Source organism: Glandiceps talaboti, chromosome 18 (genome assembly GCF_964340395.1).
Source record: "Glandiceps talaboti chromosome 18, keGlaTala1.1, whole genome shotgun sequence".
NCBI lineage: Eukaryota > Metazoa > Hemichordata > Enteropneusta > Spengelidae > Glandiceps > Glandiceps talaboti.
In genome coordinates, this window is record NC_135566.1 from 9,649,601 (window position 1) to 9,670,913 (window position 21,313).

The 21,313-nt window shown below is 34.1% G+C and overlaps 1 protein-coding gene across 1 annotated transcript; it reads left to right on the forward strand.

Moving 5' to 3' along the window:
• The first annotated feature begins 581 nt into the window (after window positions 1–581).
• On the forward strand, window positions 582–14,206 carry LOC144449377 (protein phosphatase 1F-like). Its single transcript, XM_078139905.1, has 7 exons — window positions 582–763; window positions 8,218–8,330; window positions 9,415–9,620; window positions 11,309–11,485; window positions 12,158–12,301; window positions 13,059–13,152; window positions 13,377–14,206. Exons 1-7 carry the CDS (start codon window positions 582–584, stop codon window positions 14,204–14,206), a joined length of 1,746 nt encoding a protein of 581 aa, XP_077996031.1.
• Window positions 14,207–21,313: the final 7,107 nt, after the last annotated feature.

Sequence of the window (21,313 nt, forward strand, 5' to 3'; positions counted from 1 at the left end):
CTTTGTCGGAGGTTAATTTTATCGGTAGCTCCAGATTAGGTATTACGATAACCACATATAATCCCATGATCCTTTGCGTCTGAGCATGCTCAGTTTTGATTGCAAGTTCCCTATTCTTGAGATTAAACCAACTATATCATGTTATCAGTCATAGTCGGCAGTACCTTGTGGAGCCTACTTTGTGATGTTTGTGCTCTTTCAATAAATTAATGATACTGAAAAACTGTCAATCACATGAAACTGGATACAGAGCTAGAGTTGCTTCGATCACGCAACAGCATCAATGAAAAGAAGGCACGCAAAAAAAAGGTGACAATGGAGGATATTTATGGTAGATGATTTAATTAAGCCTTATGAGTCGAAACTTAAGGCCCTTGTCGTCTGATTTTTATTGTGACTGTGTGAAATATTTACATTTTTGGATGAAAATTTGATTGACATCGTAAAAGTAGCGTAGAAGTTCGCTCTGGAAGTTCGTCTGCCGTAGAGCATACGTACGTACTGTAGTAGTATCCCAGCATGCTCTAGGAAACAACATTTCGTTTGTTCGCTACTTGCATTGTTCATTACTCGTAGCAATGATGGAGTCGTCGTGTTGTAGTTCCGACTCCTATAAACAGTTCTTGGATGATTTCGTTTCCAACCACATTGACAAGTTGTCAAGTGGCGATGCTCTTCCAATCAGACTGGTAACCTTTTCACTGACGCACCAAGAAGTGGAAGGCGAAACACTCGACTGGGTTTTGCAGTACTTAGAGAAAAGGTACGGTAACTATGTCATAATAACCTACTCGTACTATGTAAACTGTCCGGCAGTGATAGTGGCATATACTGTTGTAAACACATAGTTGATAACGAGTGTAGTTACCTGACGCGATTGTAATTTTACTCATTGTTATGGCAACACACAACACATTCAAATGACATTGGAAAACAACAACAACGTACATGCAGAGTTCGGTATGCGATCAAAAGATTCAAAACTTTAATATCTGAGTGTAGCCTCTGGGCTCACTGGTTTGTGAGATTTCTCCTTAGAACACCCCGCCCCCCCCCCCCTCGAGTTGTTAAATACGTGATCATACGCTTATTATGTGATTGGAATATGTTAAGACTACAATAGGGTTATATCTCCTTACACGTCCATGGGTTATCATAGCGGCTTGCCACTACCGTACAGGTGCATAATAGTGCATTACAATGATTCATACCCAATGTAATGGCACTTGACAGGTTCAAAAGGACATCTACCCGACACTATTTACATACATGTAACATTTGTTGATGGATGCTGCTATTTACACCGGTCACATTTGAACTGAAACTAGTATCAAAATGGTGTTTTTGTTCAGGGTAGTAAGTAGATACTATCTACCTGAGTGAATTCACGAGGTGTTTAAATTTTAAAACAGATTTCCAAACAAAACAATTATATAGTACATAGTGCATGTACATGGGTATGGGTATTTTACCAGATTTCACCCTCTCTGTTGCTGGGGTTACCAAACATTAACAAAGACACTGATACAAGTATAAGATTACATAGATTGATACAAAAACAACTTATAAGCTACGATACACTGTAACAGGTGCATAACAGTGTGCCCAAATTTTGTTGTTGTGAGTCACGAGGAGAAAAACTGGAATTTGTGCGAGTCACCACATAGTAAGAGATAGGGGAACACCAAATTTTGGTGCGTCACTAGAAATTGTGTGCGTCAGTGGCACCGTCAAATTGGCTGAGAGGGTACACACATTTGACATTACTACAGATTTCCTAATACCTTATACACTTTACAGGGCACACACACACACACACACACACACATTTTTTACCAGCAAGACAACATTAGAAGTAATTGGATATGAGATCCTTATCAATGCTGACCAGTCATCCCCACTGAGTGACACAATAGCAACACACCAACCCATAGTCAGCTACTAAGACATACAAGTTTTGATGAAGTAATCATGTGGAACATAACTGTTTAATACTAAATAATAGAAAATTATATAAACATATGTTACATAATAGCAATATGAAAGCCGAGGGTTTGATGTTGATATAATATTCATAACATTTATGATATACGACACCACGATCTCAACTGATCAAATCACTCATCTGATATTTTATAAAGAGTAATAGTAGCCTTAAACTTTAAAGGCCAAGGATTCAATCCCAGGTTCTTTCATTAGTGTTACTTTATTAGTTGAGTGATAAGGATTCAATAGGACTATCTTTTGTTCAGTACCATAGTTTTACCACACTTCTGGTTTACAGTGCAAGGGCGTATGGCACATTTTTTGGGTCTCATGTGAAATTCTTGTTAATTTTTGCCAACATATCACATTGTGTTCCCCATCATCTGAGCGATCAAAAAATACATGTTTATGTTAATATTCCTATGGGCATACAATAACATTATGTATCTCTATTTATATTGTTGATATGTGTACACACACACCTATAGTTCTATTTGTTTATCACACCTAGATTTTAAACCTACCGTACCAGGAGCTGGGCCTTTATTTTAAAGGCAGTTGATTCCATGTGACACAAAATTTGGAGAAAATGAAATGAAGCATTTTCTGTTTGATAATATTATAACACAGTCACTACTTTAAACATATTTCCTACCCTTGCCATGTATCTATATATTCATTATCAATTAATAGAGAAATTGAAGAACGATCATATTTCCATAGTCTAGCTGTGTGATTCCCATAGTGTTGATTGATGTTTGAACTGTCAAAACAAATAAAATATGCATGTACATGCAAACAGCAACAATACAAAAATGTACAAAAATATACCAGTTATATAATAATGATATCATCATATGAGATGTACATGTATTATCTCTTGCTGATGTGAGTTGATTTATGCTCAGTTACTGTAATGTAATCCAGAATTAGTGCATACATTGAGTCTTATTTTGTTACATGTAGGAGTAGTATAGTTAAATTTGTCTACATTGGAAAAAAAAAATACTCGTTTACTTCAGTACTTGTTCATAGTTCTCCTTGGCCCTATCTCAAGGTCCTGAATAAATATCTAACACTTCTCATGTACCTTCAATACCTCAGTAATCAAATTATTAGATTAGGTACATGGCCAATTTGACACGTATTGCAATTACTTGCAGCAAATGATATTAAATGCGATAGGAAATTAAACCTGACCAAAAAAAAACCCGACTACGGACTAGAGTGATTTGCAATAAACCGCACGTCAAATTTCTGTCATGTTGCCTTATATATATTAAACCACAATTCAATGCACCTGTTATGTGAAGTGATGTCATCTACAAAAATTATGGTGACAACATCAAAACCATGTATTATTGTTGTGATGTGAGATTTATCTTCTTTTTGAATCTAGAATAACACTATGAAATTATAATTTGTTCTTCCTTGTGTATCAAAATATCAATTTACTATAATCTGCCATATGATTTGACCCCTTAAGTATGTCATAAGTCACTAGACCCTCTAAGCTGTCCATTTTTATATTACATTTGACAGCTAGATCTGACATAGTCGTATTTGATATAATTGAAGACTTCAATATAGTTACTGGTACATGGAGGGTTAGAAATTTATTCCTAGCCTAAGTTCCCCCCTACTATACCACTGATTATATAGTGTAACTGTAATATAATTTCTAATCTCTTTAATTACATACTTTATTATGTATGATTGTATCTTAGACTTTAGACAGTCACTCAACTGTGTTATATTCCTGAAGTCATGTAATGCGTAATACCTCTCAGTAAATATCAAAAGTGACAGGTGATGTCTGAAGAAGCTTGGTTCATATTCTGAAAATGAAAATATAATTACATTGTGTATGGGTTACCAAAGTAACTGTATGTACATCAGAAGTAAACACTGAAACATTTGAAACTTTTTCTGTTACTCTGCTCAGGAAAACTCACACCAACTCTCAGTAAAAATCAAATTTTTTTGAAGTAGATATCAAAATGAAGCCAGAATCCAGTAGAGTGCAGTATGGCCAATGAATACTACATATGTGTAAATCCCATGAGAAAATACAAGATTGTAGATTTCCTTGAAGATGATGAACCCCTAAATTTCTTTTATTATCTCAAAAGACCAGAAGCAAGCTTTTACATGGTACAGGCCGTAGTTACTGTTTGGAGAAATTTTATAAACTTTGATTTCTGGGGAAATTGGCCCAAAGGGCACGTTCTACCTAACTCTAGTCTTACATGTATATTTAAGAAAGTGAATTATAGTGTACTGAGAGTAGTGAAATTATTGTAACTTGATGCAATATATTGATGTAAGTTACTTTATCATTATCACAGTAAATTTGTTTTGAAACCTGAGTCCAAAACAGATAATTTTTAAAAAAATTTGTTTCAGATTTTCAATATCTTAGAACTGCTATGTTCTGCATGAGGAGACAGATGATAGTTATAATCATAGCAAAGTTATTGTCCCTAGACAATTGAATGTGTACCTGATATTCCATTAGCGTTTACCCCAGAGAATACTGATAGGAATTGTAGGAAATTATTATGACACAAGAAAATATTTTTGATGGTATTAATATCAAGAAGCCTGTCATATCATATCATATCATATCATGTGATGAGACATGTATATATATCTTGTATATATATATATATACATGAAATCAGAAATGGATATATTAGAGATCAATTTCTTTTTGTACACTTCATTTAGACTGCACTAGCTGTAACTGGAGGTATTATTTATTCAATCAGATAACCAACAATATTGTCACTGAAAATTGTTTGAAAAAACCAGTGATTAGACTTTGTACATATCAGGTCCTAAGTTATTATTATCAACATTATATGTAGCACTTTCAGGAAAGGTAAACAAGGTTTGTTTGACCAGTTCTGTGTATAGATATATCCCTAATGTACATTACCTGGTTATAATACTGGTTATGTGTACTATTAATAGAAACCTTGTAAAATGTTGTTAGTACACAGTGTAGTAAAAATAGAAATTTTATGACCACAGCGCTGTTGGTTTGTTAAACAAGTGTTACAATGAGAAAGTTCGATCACCCCTTTCACGAAATAAGTTATGTCCCATTGTGTGCCTTTAATCACACCACAATTGATAATAATTGCCATAAGCTACACAACGCCATTGTAATCCATGATACAATATATACCTTGGCAGTCTATTCAAATCTCAAGGTCTTAATTTCACACTTTCAGGCCAAACAAAAAAAAATTGTGAGTTTCCGATAATCCAACTGACCCAAGTTTAAGCTGTTGCCGCTAAACATTTTTTTACATTCAAAAAAGTAAAAAGTAAAAATGCTGAGAATTTACATGTACCTCTATTTTAGTGTAAATTTTCTTGCCAAAGTATAATTGGTCATTTTCTTAAAAATCACATTCCTGAGAAACTTGTTCTTTTCAGACTCTAAGTGAAATTTATACAATACAGTCCACATATTATGTTTGTCTAATTCACATGTAATTGTCGTCATCAACTTTTACATCTCATTAAACTATCACAATATTGTGACTAATGAGTATCTTGTCGTAGGGTCGAAGCAGCTTCTCAAAAAACATAAAATAAAATAAAATTCCGACTAACCAACCTACACTATTTTGTGAAGTCATGTTATTGGAAACAAAGAATCTTTCTATTTTGCCTAATCAGGCAAATGAATAGGGATTTATTTTTGAGATTGTCCTAATTGAAAATAATTGTGAATGACAATTTTATTACTTGGGAAGAAATGTAATCAGTTTATATTTGGCACATTGTTGAATTGGAACTGACTGACAGAGATTAAAACAACTGAGTTTATGATACAGGTTTCTTCAGGTGAAATGTAGTGTCTACAAAAAAAAAAAAAAAAAAAAAAAAAAATGATTTGCTGACAGGCTAGTCTGAAATTCAAGCCATTTTTGTACTCAATATGCCATACTTTGGTTATGCATTTTTCAGCCATTTTGGAAATAGGTGTCCTGTTACCGGAAAGGAACCCAAGATCACGAAATACGAGGATTAAACTTTTCATCGTGTATGAGAAATGGATTGTCAGTATAAAAAGTCATCAACAAAATTGAAAAACAAACTATTGAAAAGGGAAGAATCAGACAAGTATTTCAATCGAACAAGAATGTTATCAACATTTGCCATGAAATGTATAGAAAGGAGAATTGTCCAAATATTGTAAAGCCCGGCTGGTCTACACTTCCGGTCATAAACCGTTACTGAATAATTCCCCTGGTTAACAAACTACATTTGTACAAAGAAAGAAATACAAGTGATTTGTTTGACACATGTCCGTTTCTACATCAAAAGTGGAAGAAGAGAACTTGTGTATGAAACTATGTTTGTAAATTGTATGCTATGCATTCAATCTTTTATCTTTCAAATAATCCGGATTGGACGTATTGCTACAGACATTGAAGTTTTACTTCTATGTTTCAAAGCTCTGTTTCATTTGTATACAGTACATTGTGTATACACACAAAGAACACACAAATAAAAAAAACTGTGTTCAACTTTTTTATCAACGTTTTCACTGTTTTGGTTTCAATATCACTGACTACTGATATGATGTCATGATACCAAATGTGTTAATAAGGAGATAAGACTTTATATCAGTGTTTCATCACGCACTATTGTTCCCAAAATAGGAAAGCTAAGTTTTCAAACACGGAACAGTGTTTTTTTGCTTACAGTGTAGGTTTTAGAATCCTGACACAAAGAAAGGGAAATACGCATGTGGTAAAAAGTCATAGTTTTCTGAATTCCGGTGAACTGGATGAGGAACTTATGTAGATTTGTATTCACCGACACATATGCTTACCACTTCAAAGCAAAACGATACTCAAAATTCAAGTTGAGGCAATATATGTATGAAACAAGTCAGTTACATCATAGACAGTGCTAGTGGAGGGGGAAATTTTCCCTCCACTGTCTAATCTATGGTTTTGCTGCTTCATGTACATGTATCATGTTGGAATCAACTGGAAACAATGCTTGTATGGGTCTCTTCCTCTTGCCAACATTTTAAAACATATTTTATCAACCCATCCTACAATGTATAAACTTTAAAGATTTTTTTACTGCATAACACATTTATGATATTACCATATGTGCATCATGTACATGTATCATGTGTAAATCAATATTCAATATAAAAATTATATAACCATATTGGTATCACAATTAGACAAAATATTTCAAATTTTTTCTTACATTCATTACAGTATTGCTATTTGTTGGAGTACTTAACTTAGTGGTATTAAACCATGCAAAACAAAGCTAGTTGTATGCATTCAAACAGTGAATGTTGCAACCGGATTAATACCCACTTCATTCTACATCATAACAACACGTGTCTATGTCATCCATGTTACAATACTTGAAATATAAACCCAAACCTTCAGAATTGCCACTATTTTCCTCAAATTTCTTAAATTAAGACTGAGTTAACATTATTATATCATTCTCCAATATTTTCAACATTCAACTGGAAAATATCTGTGACTATTCATTTTTGACTCATAGTGGCAAGGCCCCTTATGTCACTCATCTTTGACTCAGCAACAAGGCCCCTTATGCCACTCATCTTTGACTCAGCAACAAGGCCCCTTATGCCACTCATCTTTGACTCAGCAACAAGGTCCCTTATACAAATGTATGTCACTCATATTTTTTTTTTCAGAACAAGAAAGTAAAAGCAATGGAGAATACTATCAGCTTAATCCCATTTTTTCCCAACTTTTAGGTTTTTGTGTATGCTTGCAACAAATATCCCATTGTAGAAAGAGTTTTAATCATGAAAAAAGTAATTATCCCCTATAATCTTCTATGTGCACAGCTTCATTTTAATTTTCAATGTAATATGATTCTTTTCATGAATTAAAACAGTAATCCTCTGTGAATTCTGTCATTTCATTATCAAAATTGGTTTGTAAATTGTTTTTTGATCTCATACCAGCCAGTCGAACTTTTAACGTTGTAATTCAATATGTGACAGCCAGTTTCAGTGGTATAATGAAATGGTTTATTGCTTTTCTCTAAATCTGGGACATAGATTATGCTAATGTGACCTTTGACCTCGTTCTACTTTCATCAATGCACCCCATCTCTTGGCATTGGCTATTGCTCAAAAAAAGCAACTGATGACATATATGGATCTCTTTAATATTGACCTCTGACCTTTGTTCTACTTTTCAGCAATGCACCCCATCTCTTGGCATTGGCTATTGCTAGGAAAGCAACGGATGAAATATTGAAATATGACCTTAGGTCATTCCAGCAACCAACAGACAATGAAGACGAAAAACCAGGTAAGAGTCGATTTTCTGGTTCTGTGATGCATTTCATGAGATGTCAACACTATGTGGTTACCTTTAGACTTGTTTTGTGTTTTATATACATTTGAAATAACACATATTGACCTCCATTTGTGAGGGATTTTACAGAACAAAGACTCAATGACAGAAAAGGCCTTTACTTGTAAATCCCAGATATGGTCAGGTGACATTCCCCAGCCGAGTAGCACATGTACAACCCTGTGCAAGTACAGAATATGCATGTGATGCATCTTGGAACCAACTACTTGTTCATTGATATATTCTCTGTGATCAACTGAAATAGTTTTAGTTTCAGCACATATTTTCAAAGAATATCTTACTCGATATATATTGATAGATACAGAGATACTCTGAATATACAGTGTACATTTCATAAAGTATTTCTGCAGAGGCAAAGTTAGAAAATGCTCTAGAAATCATTGATTGATTGATTGATTGATTGATTGATTGATTTTGATTTGTTCAGCCTTTCAGTGTTTCCACTAACACATGATTAGTGTTTGCAGTGTTTTATTATCTGCAATCACTGATCGGTGTGTTTGGTGACAGTGGTATTATTGAGTAGGGTGCTTGCTTGTTTTATTTTCAAAATTTGCAATTTTCATCTTGTGTGGAGAAAGTATAGATGTAAAACTATTGACATGGCTGTTAAAAGCTGTCCCATAAACCATGTGTAGTCATTTCATATTTAAATGTAATTCTCCAATATTTGCCTTCATTCAGCCAAGGAAAACATGAGTGACCTAAGGGGGCTTTGTCACTGCTCATCTAGCAACTCGTAGTGACAAAGCCCCCTTAGGTCACTCATGTTTTCCTTGGCTGAAGGAAGAAAAATATTGGAGAATAACATAATTATACCAGCATCACTAATCAAAGAAAAATCAAGGAAACAATTTTGAATGTTGCGACTTATATTTTGTACCCAGCAGAACCAGTGACATAGATACACGTTGCGTAATGTAGAACAACCAGAGTTATATATTCCATATTTTTTGTTCAACTTGGCTCATACATGATGATATAAGATAGTCATACATGTTTGTTTTATTTCTTTTAGTCATTGATGCCAATTCTTTGTGCAGAGAAGTTTTCAAAAGAGTTCATAGGATTTGTAAAGACTGGAAGGAGAACTTCCCTAATCTAGGTCTTCCTGACACCGTACCAACAACTTCAGAATATGCAATCAAAAACACCAGGCGGAAAATGGAAGACAAGCATGTCATTGTTAAAGATCTCAAAGTTTTATTTCCTTCCAAGGTAAATGTTACACTGTTTGTGTACATGCATGCATCTATCCATCTAGACAAACAGACAGACAGACAGACAGACAGACAGACAGACACACACACACAAACACACACACACGCACACACACACACAAAGACATTTTACTCAAACACAGACGGACACATGCACACACTCACATTTGTATGCAGACACACATACACACACGTGCACACACCCACTACTCACACATGCACGCACACAAACACAACACACACTCACACACTCACTCACTCACACACACACACACACACACACACACACAGTGTGTTGTAGTGTTGGTAGAATGGTGTGATAATTTATGTCTTAACAGTAGTAAAATCTACATAAAATTTTACCAAATCCTTTACTTAATAGCAATGCTACAAATGTACAGTGTTTCTCCCATACTGCTTGATTTTTTAACATTACATGTAGTGTACACCTGTATGTACATCACTGAGGTGACTGGCCAACAGCAGGCAGAGAATATCTCCACTAAATCATCTGATAGTAAATGGGTGTTTCCCACGATACCATGCTATTTAGGAAATCCACATAATCCAATACACACAGAAAAGGTTGCCCAGCTTAAACAAACCATTCACTTCAATGAATACATTTGTTTTGGGGTCCATGTTTGTAGGTGTTTGTCACCTGACTGATGTCAGAACACAATATAAATAAACAGAATTGAAAAGGCCTTTATTCTCTGAATATACAATGTACTAGATACACTTGATAAGACATTTCTGTAGAACCAAAGTTACAAAACGTTTAAGTAAAGTTTCTAAGGTAATCATGCTTTACAACTAAAGAAATTTATCAACCTGTTGGTATATTAACCCCAAATATTTATAGGTAAATCCATTTTCACGAGGAGGATAAACCTTAATAATTTCCATTCTAGAAAATTCTGAGAAGTTTGGTCTGTAACCAGTTCTTGAAGATTATATTTTTCACATAATGGAAACTAGTGCATCATGGCTTTTGTAGTAAACATCAATTTTTCTAATTTTGGAGAGAGAGAGAAACTTGGTTACAACACTGCACTGCATTTACACCACTTTAGTCACAAGTTTATAATGAGATGCAAGCTGATTTGTGTAAGGGTCGTTGGTGGTTAAAGGAGTTAGCTTATATTTTCCTTTCTAGGAAATTGTGAATTTTGATCTTCAATTAGTTCTCAAAGACTATGTTTTTCACATTTATTGAGTGAAGCACGTTGTAGCTTTTGTAGCATATTGTTGTACATCAATTTCCTCAATTTACTTTTGAAAAAAACAAACTTGGCCAACATTACATTTACACCACTTCACTCACAAGTTTATAGAGAGACACAGAGGTGACTTATTAAATATTAAAAGGTTATGGGTGGTTAAGCAGTTCGCTTGTATGCCTTTTACCACTTCAGTCTGGATTCAGACCCATCCATCACTGGCCGGGTTTGATTGAAAATTAACCAGGTCTGTATCAAAATTTAGAAGGATGATACTCAGTTTGACCCTACTGAACAATACAGGTTTTCTCTGGGTGCTCCAGATTCCTCCTGCCTTTTAACACTTTGTTACTAGGACACTGCTCATTCAAAAAATTTCTGAATTTATTTTGCCCAGCAAAGATTATCATCATGTACTATTTGATAGAGATGTATTATGATTGTCATTCTACAGCTTGAACACAGTCAGCAGTCTTATTATGCAGTGTTTGATGGACACGGTGGTTTAGATGCATCAAGTTATGCAGCAGCTCATCTTCACTGTCAGTTAGTACATCACTTGAAGTTTAATTCTGATGTCGAAGGAGCTCTCAAAGACACTTTCAGGAAAACAGATTCTATGTTTGTGGAACGAGCAGAAAGAGAAGTAAGATTGTTTGAAGTTTTGTTATCACTTCTAAACTTTTTACTCTGGCTGCTGATTGGCTCTGATATACAATACAAATTTCTTCTATCGTAACTTGATCAAGACATTCTGTTCAGAGTTTTCAAAAAGTAACAATATAATCATGGGTATGGCTTTCCTTGTTTGCTATTTATAAAACACAGATACCACAAACGGTAAGTGTGTACATGTACTCTGTTTGGAATTTCATTCCGTGATGCAAACATAGTATTTTCTTTACTGTGCATGGGTAGACTATTACTGTATCATAGCTCCTATGAAAAATACACGGTCTAAATTGGAGTCTTGATTTGGTGAAATAGATCAAAAGTGAAGTGTGGGGTTGTCAAATTGGTGATATATCCATACCAAATGGACCCGGAATGAACTTTCATTTGGCAATTTTTTTTTAAATGTTGTTTGTGATACTATTACTTGACTGCAAGTTATGCCATGATGGGGCGCCCTCACACATTGGTCAACCCATTCATTGGGCATTTTTGTAGGTCGTAGGTGGGTGAGGGCAGAACAACACAACATATCTTACATTCTATTGTGATTCAAGCTACTTTGATTTTCAAACAGAGTTGAACATTCTAAGTCAATCCAGCTACATGCAATGAGACATTTGATGTTTTTCATTTTGCTGAGCAGAGATCAAGAAGTGGCACAACTGGTGTAGTTTCAGTTATCCGAGACAACATGTTGTATTTAGCTTGGCTTGGTGACTCACAGGCTCTACTGATGAAGAACGGTAAACCATACAAAATAATGGAACCACACAAACCTGACAGAGAGGTGGGCAAAGTTTTTTCTCTCTCTTTTGTATTTTCTATAAAGTGACAAAGCAAGCATCAGAAAAATTGCTAATCAAAAAACCAAAATTGAATGATCTAGAATATGTTATTAACATACCAGTTCTCAGACTTTGAGTGTTAAATTTGACAAGATTCCAATACATTTTTCTTTTGGTATATTTTACCACTTTCTGTACTCTTCTATAATGGACCAATTGCTTGTCATAATCCAATTAATGGGGGGGGGGGGGGGAATTGTATAGTTTGGCCACTAGGGGGCAATATTCAACAATATATTTATTTGTTAGCTTTTGGAGTGGGCTGGAGTTGCCCAGTACTTGAATATACTTTAACAAACAGAACTGAAGTCATTGGGCCAAACCTGCCAAACTATGTCACAATACATCCTGTTCCTGTCATCAGAAAGATAAAAGATTATATGGTGTGGCCACTATGGGGTGCTATTCAACTGACATTACACAAGATGAAGACATTATTGAAACTTTTTCCCCGTTCATTGTTCAGGTTAGCCCCTTGCAAATGAATGAGGACCAAATTCAACTTGCTTTTTCTCAATAATCATGTGAAACACAAGTGATTAAAATTATTGAACGACACGATCTCCAGAACCTAAAGTTTACAAAGATGTCTTTGTTTCCTGGAGTGGTGTTCCCCTGTAAAGTGTGGTTCAACTTTACTTCTCAAATGGCAATGCATTGATTGCTGTTGCTGTATGTTGATATTTCTGGATATTTCAGGATGAAAAGAAAAGAATAGAAGATTTAGGTGGCTGTGTAGTTTGGTTCGGTGCATGGAGAGTCAATGGAACTTTGTCTGTATCTAGAGCCATTGGTAAGCTAACATCTGTGGATACAAAATCATTTCAAACTTTCATGTCATTTATCTCAAACATTAGATGGTAACACATGATTTTGTGGGTTACACACATATCTCAAACACTGGGTGATTTTAGCATATCGAATATCAGACATTAAAGTCACATGACAGAAATGAAATGTTGAAAATGTGCTGACTGTTACAGCAATTGCTCTAAATTGAGTACGTTGGTTTTACAGGTGATGCAGAACATAAACCGTACATCAGTGGTGAGGCAGACACGATGAAAACACACTTAGACGGAGATGAAGAATGCATTATATTGGCGTGTGATGGCTTATGGGATGTTTTACAACCCGAAGAAGTGTGTTCCACTATTAAGCAATATATTGATAGTGGAAGCGATCTGACTACAATCACCCATAAGTTGGTTGTCATGGCGAAAGAGGCAGGTTCCAACGACAATATTACAGCCCTAGTTGTGTTCCTGTACCCACATCACACAAGTACAAACCAGAGCAATAAAGAAGATGAAAACAAAGTGTCAGTAGAAAGCAGTGAAAAGACACAGGAGAAAACAGAGAATTCGGAGAGAAAAGACTGTGATGGTAAAACTCAGGAACAGAATGACACTCAGGAAGGAAAGCATCACAGCACAACAGATCACATCACACTAGGGGTGAACAACCTGCATATAGGTGAAAGCCCAAAACTTGCAGCTAAACATTCAGTCGGACACACACCCACTGTTGAAGAACCAACCTCTGACAGACGCTCCACAAAATCATCCAGAAAGAAAAGAGGCTCTAAAACTAAAAAGCCGCGCACAGGATCCTCCCCTCCAGGAACTTCCCCTCCTCCTGCTCTAAGCGTAACCTCAGGAAGTAAAGGGCAATCACTGAACAGCACTCAAGAGTTTGCAAAAACTAATTCCTTGCCTAGTACATTGAAAACAAGACGCAGCCTAGTTGGCAGTCCAGCTCGTCGAGTGAAATCACTCAAGGATCCAGCTACAACTAGAGAAAAAACTCCGACTAGTGAGAGCCACAGAAGACAATCGACATCATAACTTTATTTGCCAGACAAGTTTTGCTGTGTGTTACTGTATATAAATGTTCATTGGCAGTACTGCTTAGTTCTATTTTGGAGACAGTTTAAAATCATTTTAAGTTAAACAGATTTGTGCAAAGAGTGGTACCAAGATGAGTATCAGAATGTGTAATCTTTGTGACAAGTTTCATTCATATAAACAAACTTTCAAAAAGAGATAGTTCCTGTTATATATTTTTCAGAAAAGTTTTAGGACTGAATGTTTTTTCAACTTTATTATTGAAAAGACATGATCACAACACTTTCCAAGTGATGATGTTTGTTCAGTACCCAATTTGATACAAATAGCTATGACCTTGAACTGTATAGGTGTCAGTCAAACTAAGATAAAAATCAGCTCAATGGTGCCAAATCTCACAAGGACCTTCCATCTCATCAGAGCCATATATGGGTAGATGAACCCAAAACTGTATTGTGAGAAAAATATTTGAAACTTCTTTATGTAACACTTGTTGTTTAGCAAATTAACCATAGTTTCAAATGAAAATTTCCACTCACAGTGTCAAAGAAGTTTTGAAAACGAGTCCGTAAATTTTACTGACAGCTTGTCAGCATCATTAGTAGTGTACTACAATAGGCTGAACTCAGAATCCATGAACGTTCATTCTGGCAAAATTAACCATAGTTTGAAACGTTTTGATAAATTTCTAAACTCTGATCTCACGTACACATTGCACTGAATTTAAAATTAACACAGGCTGAAAACTGAAAGCACCTTGAAGGCAATGTAAAACTTTAGTAAACATACAAGTACTGTACCTTGTTTGTTAAGATGCAAAACTGTCACACTGTAAAGTTTTCATTCCGCATTATGCAAACTCCAGCAAGTTAGGTAGTCATTATGCATTCTCCACCAAGTTAAGTAGTCATTATGCTTTGTTTACCAAGTTAGGTAGTCATTATACATACTTACCACCATGTTGGCTACTCATTATGCACTTCCCACCTATTTAGGTAGTCATTTCTGCACTTCTAAGTCCAAGTTTGGTTGTCATTATGCACACTCTACCAAGTCAATCATTTATGCATTCTCCACCAGGTTAGGTAGTCATTAAGCATTCTCCACAACTTAGGTAGTCACATTTCATTTACATCAAATTTGAACAAAAATAGCGGGTATTAATTAATGGATACTTAGTTTTTATTAAAAGAGTTAAATATCTGGCTAAATTATTTTGTATGAACAACAGTATGTTAATTAAATATTTTTTTGAATTTTCATAACAAAGGAGGCTGACAATCACACGTCCTTCAGATAATACAGTTACCTACAATTCTCAAACCACATAACAAACAGCTTGCAAGTAACTAGAGTCCTAAGGGGTCTTATTACTAATCATTTATGTCAGTATGACCCCCTAGCTTATAATTGAAATATCACAGACAGATCCTAAGACCAGACAACAAACTCAGTTACTAAACTGCAATGTTTACAAAAACACACAAGTTTAAAGTAACAGAAGGTAGAAGAATCCGTGCACAGACTTCGCTGCTAAACAAAGGTTTCGAGAGCTTTCATCTCTTGTGCAATTTTTAAACAAAATTATTTATATACATGATTTCCTGATAATGATGATTAACAAATATTTTATAATAATTTTTATTAATAATTTTTTCATACTGACAACTCATGTTAATAGTTACAAATATGCAAGATATATAAATGCAAAGTAACGAAACAAAAACTCAAAATTTCTGAATGATACTGTGTGTAATTTTATGGTCTTTAGTTGTTACTTTAGTTTAAAGGAGGACTGTCTGTAACTTTGTGAGTTTTGATGTTTACTTTTGTGTAAAGGGGCACAGTCTGCAACGTTATGGTCTTTTGATAATTATCTGTTTTATATTAAAAAGATCCTTATAATATTCCATCTGCTAAACCATTTTGTATCATGTCAAGCAACTGGTAGATCTCTTGCTAGAAATTTGAAACAAAAAATGACATTATGACATAATATTTTGGTTACCAAAATATTTGTAAAATACCAAATCTAAGTTACCAAGCATCTTTGTGCATACTCAACCACGTTTATCATGCTGCCTTAAGGTTGAATGTGCTTTGGGGACAATTTCCCTCAAAATTAAAGTTCTTCATTCCTCTCCAACCATTACCACCTGAAAGATTGTTCCTGGTCCTTTTGAAATAATAAAAGAAATTTTGGGGGTTCACCATCTTGTTTGCAAGGAAATTGTCAATCTTACAGTATTTGGCAGCCATATTGGATTTGGCAGCCATATTGGATTCTAAAATGAATTCAATTTTGGTATCAGTTTGACCTGTATTTCAAAAAATTGTACAATACCCTAGATTTTTAAAATTAATTTTACCTGAAAATAGGTTGGAATTTTGAACAAAGTAGCAGCAAAAGTTTGAAGAGTTTATTTCTGAGGTGCTTTCTGTGTGAAAGTTGTGTGTATTATGTCTGCATTATCTAAACAGACCTTAGCCAGAAAAGAGGGCTCAGTTACAGACAGTGCCACTTTAACAGCAACACAAATTTGCTGTGTTAACATTATAGCAGCAGATCAGCAAAGTGTATATATTGTAAGTGTTTCTGTGAATCTTTTTACTGCGTAGCTACATTTTCCAATAAATTGTAGTCATCAACAGTAGCTTTATTGTATTTGAACTAATGTATATACTAATACATGTACATCAGAGTCCCTCCATACTCAAACCTGCAATAGCTGTAAGTAACTGGAACTTTAAAAAAACAAACACACGAACAATCTATTCACTGAAAATAGTTTAATAGCATAGTTATAAAAACACAGTGTACAAAATAGTTGGTTTTGATTCAAATTGTATGAGGCTGAACATTTCACCTTGGGAAATCTAGCTAATTATTTCAACCCTGTGATATTTTTGAACAGTATAAAGCTAATATCATGTTCATAACGGCAGAAATTGTCTACACTGAATTGGATTTCAGGAGACATTGACAATTGCCAAGTTGAATACTGTAATATCAATACTATCATACCAAGGGATACAACAAAAGTAATATTCATGAAATAGTTGTCTTGGTAATAATTAAGTAGTGAATATTCATTAAATGGTTGTCTTGGTAATAAATAATGAATATTCATGAAATAGTTGTCTTGGTTATACCAAATGAATATTCATGATATAGTTGTCTTGGTAATATGCAATGAATATTCATGAAGCAGTTGCCCTGGTAATAAATAAAAAGTAATGAATATTCATGAAATAGTTGGCTTAGTAATAAGTAATGAATATTCATGAAGCAGTTGTCCTGGTAATAACTAATGAATATTCATGAAATAGTTATTTGCAGTGCTTTCATTTTAGGTGTTGACTCAATATCAGTGCGATAATGTGTGCTGTGTACAGACACATACACAATATTATCTATAGGTGGATGATTACACTACAGGATGTAAAACATGTTTAATGTTCCAGTTACAGCCATTGCAGCTTTACTAGATACATATCTCATATCTAAAGATTATCAGGAAAGTTAACTTTTACTTCTCTGTTTCTCATTTCTGAAACAAAAAAATAGTGTATATATTTAATCATTTCAGATCATAAAAAATTACTATTGATCAAAATCTCTTCATGGTCAATATTAAAGTGGTAATATGGATGACAATTTTGGGATTTATTTTGGATTTTTAATTTATAGAACAATTTTATCATGGTTTCCTACTTGAAAAATTAAAGTGAAGAAACAAAGAACAAGTCTGTGTTTGTAACTCAATATTGTAAAAAGCGGAAAAATGTGTAAAACGTTTGTTATTGTACGTACAATAACAAACATTTTACAATAACAAACATTTATTAATCTTTTGCAATTTATTGAGTCACAAGCAAGTACTTGGCATATGTTGTTTCACAATGATTTTTTAAAGTAGGAAACCACGATAAAATTGTTTTATAAATCATAGTATAGATTAAAAAGTCAAAAATAACTACCCAATCCTCATACATATGGCCACTTGAATAAACAACACTTCAAATCCATAGATGTGAAATAATTTCATTTAACAACACATTACCTTTGTGGCTAAAAAAAAAAATTCAAAAAATGTTTAAAAATTAATATGAGTGGGTGTGTGGTCTTTAAGCGACATTTATAGAAAGAAATGAGAGACCATTATTGTATATTTCTCTAATTTTTACAAATATTTACATTTCTAATTAATATTTCTAATCATACTAAATTTTGATATTGATAAGTTAAGTTGTTAGTGTTACTATTTGTTAGTAATGTATTTATATGAGTCTACACAAGATTATGTAAATTAGCATTTGAAATTGTTTTTTTAATGCAAAAATGACAGGTCACACATGTTTGCAATGCAGGTTATATTCATAGACCATAATTGTAGGGTCTGTGGTATATTTCAGCTTTAAAAAGTGAATATGCAGATTTGTTGTTATGTACATTACATATATTTGTATATTGTTTATGTTTTTTGTGGTAACATTAGCTTATCATGTTGGTTGTTTGTGAGTATGTTGCTATGACAACATAAAAGGTTTCAAGATTTTATTTTTTTGCTTGAGACTTGGTACAACTGTGGAAAGCGAGCACAACAGACACAAACTAAAACTATTGTTGCAACATGCTGATATCAGCTTTAATTACATTCACAGTAGGGTGGGATTTCTGATCAAGAGTTTTTCTCCGGTGATTATTTTTTATAGACTTGTGGTCTTCCAGGAACTTTCAATGTATACACCACCGTAGTGTAAACATTGGACATCCCCATTCTTGATTACTGGGTAATTATGTCTACATAATCAATAGCAGTAAAAACCGACTGTGGCCCACTTGTGAAATTTACCATCTTGAACAATAATAGTTGAAGTTTGTGTCTATCTTAGTTACTATTCTAGAAATTGAGGTTTCGGTTTACTAAGATAGACACAAACTAAAACTTTTCTTGTGACATGTTGATATAAGCTATTGAATGGGACATTGGTTTAAGTGTACTCACAGTAGGGTGGCATTTCTGATGGCTTCCATGATCTTAAAGTGTACATTTTTGGGGACTTTCAATAATTACACTGTCTTGGTCACAGGATGATTTGATAGACTTGCACAACAGAGACACTACTGTCACTCACTTGTGTAATCTACCATATTAAAAAATAAGTTTTAGTTTGTGTCTATCTTAGTAAACAGAGACCTTGATGGTCAGTCAGAATGGTAGCTGAAACCTGCAGGACTTTCCACAGTAGCATGTGCATGTCATGTTGCCATCACATGATTGTGATTGCATGTCATGCTGCTATCACATGATTGTGATTATGTAAATCATATGCTAATTGTAGAATGATGTGCACATAAAAGATATTCTAAGAGAGTTCAAAATTTGAATGTTTTCATGTATGTAATTAGACAAACAGTATCATCCACAAAGATGATTATAGAATTTCAAAACTTTCAGTGGCAATTGATGCCTCACATGTATTAAGTGTAATAAAAGAATGTTAGATTTCTCATGGTACTTTCATAAAAACAAAAATTGCAAAAGAAATATTTTCGATAGATCTCCCATCATATTGTATAAAAAAGTACCACGAGTCTGAAATGTACAGTTCCATATATTAATTATAATCGTGTTCATATGCAAGAAAGATTACTCTTGCCAGATATTGTAGTTATTTAGTCTTGGTTACCCAGACTAGACCCTCATTGTTTGGGCTATACTCACCTAGCCAGCAGGTGTAGCCCCCAACGACAAAAGTCTGGGTAACAGAGACTGTAGTTATTGTGAAAGTGCACATAGAGGGCGCTATTGATGTGGCCATTTCATGATGAATCGGTGTTAAATGTTATCTTTCAAAATACAGTATGTTTTCTCAAGTTTTGATAGCAATCATCTTGGCTGTCATCAGAAAACAATAAATCCTAACATGTAATAAAATCAGTCAAACATTTTTCCTGTTCTGTCACTTTTGTCAAAACATTTGCCTTCAATGTACATACCTCTAGTAGTTGCCAGCAGGTTTTTGCTGTATTTGATGGACAGTTTCTGACATTTTTTTGCTGCGAGGTGTTCTGTGTGTTGTTCAAGACATAGTGAGATAGAAAACTTAAGACATGGAATCTAAATATAAAAACATTTTTACACCAAACAGAAATAAAGAGGAGTCACAAAGACAATTAATTCTATCAAAATTATGTTTTATTATATATTTGTATCTCAACAAAATATACAGAACAATTTCGGTAATTTTGTTCAGTTATTTTGCCAAATTCAGAGGTAAACAACTGTTGTATTGTTATGTTTTTCTTTTATTAGTTAAAAGTTAATTTCAGTTATTTTTGAGGACAGTTACGTGAAAATTCTTATCTCTAAATGTATTCAGTAACCCTTTACATGTAACCCAGTTTTTTGTTATATAATCAATAAATATATTTATAGTTATTTTTGTGTCATTTTCCCATTGTGAGTGTAAAATGCTATGGCCTACTGTTGTTGAATTTCCATAGGCCGGGTTTCAGCTTTCTGTTTGTTCATTGTGATGCCATTGTTGTTATCCTATTATGCCTTATGGCACTGTACAAGACACACCACTAGTAGATTATTACAGTGTGTTGCAAGTTACTGTTCACTCTTGCTGTGTGATACGATCACATGGAAAACAGTTACAAACTACATATTCTATCCTCAAAGATAACATGATCACAATTTCTTGCTACATTTTGTCTGAATAAAATCAACCATTTACATGTACTGCAACAAGATGCAGACACACAGGCACCAGTGTTTTGATATCTGCATTTGACGTCTGTATGGCGGCAGGTTAGTTCATTTCATGTAGACAAAATGTAGCAAGTCACCATATTCATTCAACATTACTATCTTAGAATGTAGAATATGCAGTTTCTTATTGGTTTCTGCATGGTTGTATCAAACAGAGCCCGTGAATTGTAAACTGCAATATGCTGTAGTTTTTTGTTCTGTTAATGGAAAAATACACTCTGGCTTACTAGAATGAGTGGCACCGAAAAATGTTTTGTAGAGTCATTCGGTTGCAATTATGAGTTTTCTTAAATATACTGACAATATGATGTTTTCTTTGTTT

Excerpts from the sequence above, each read along its gene's own strand:
- LOC144449377 (XM_078139905.1), top strand. The coding sequence starts at position 582 with ATGGAGTCGTCGTGTTGTAGTTCCGACTCCTATAAACAGTTCTTGGAT. Across the intron at positions 9,621-11,308 it reads TATTTCCTTCCAAGGTAAAT|CAGTCTTATTATGCAGTGTT; the intron begins GTTACACTGTTT and ends GAACACAGTCAG. Across the intron at positions 12,302-13,058 it reads CACACAAACCTGACAGAGAG|GATGAAAAGAAAAGAATAGA; the intron begins GTGGGCAAAGTT and ends TGGATATTTCAG.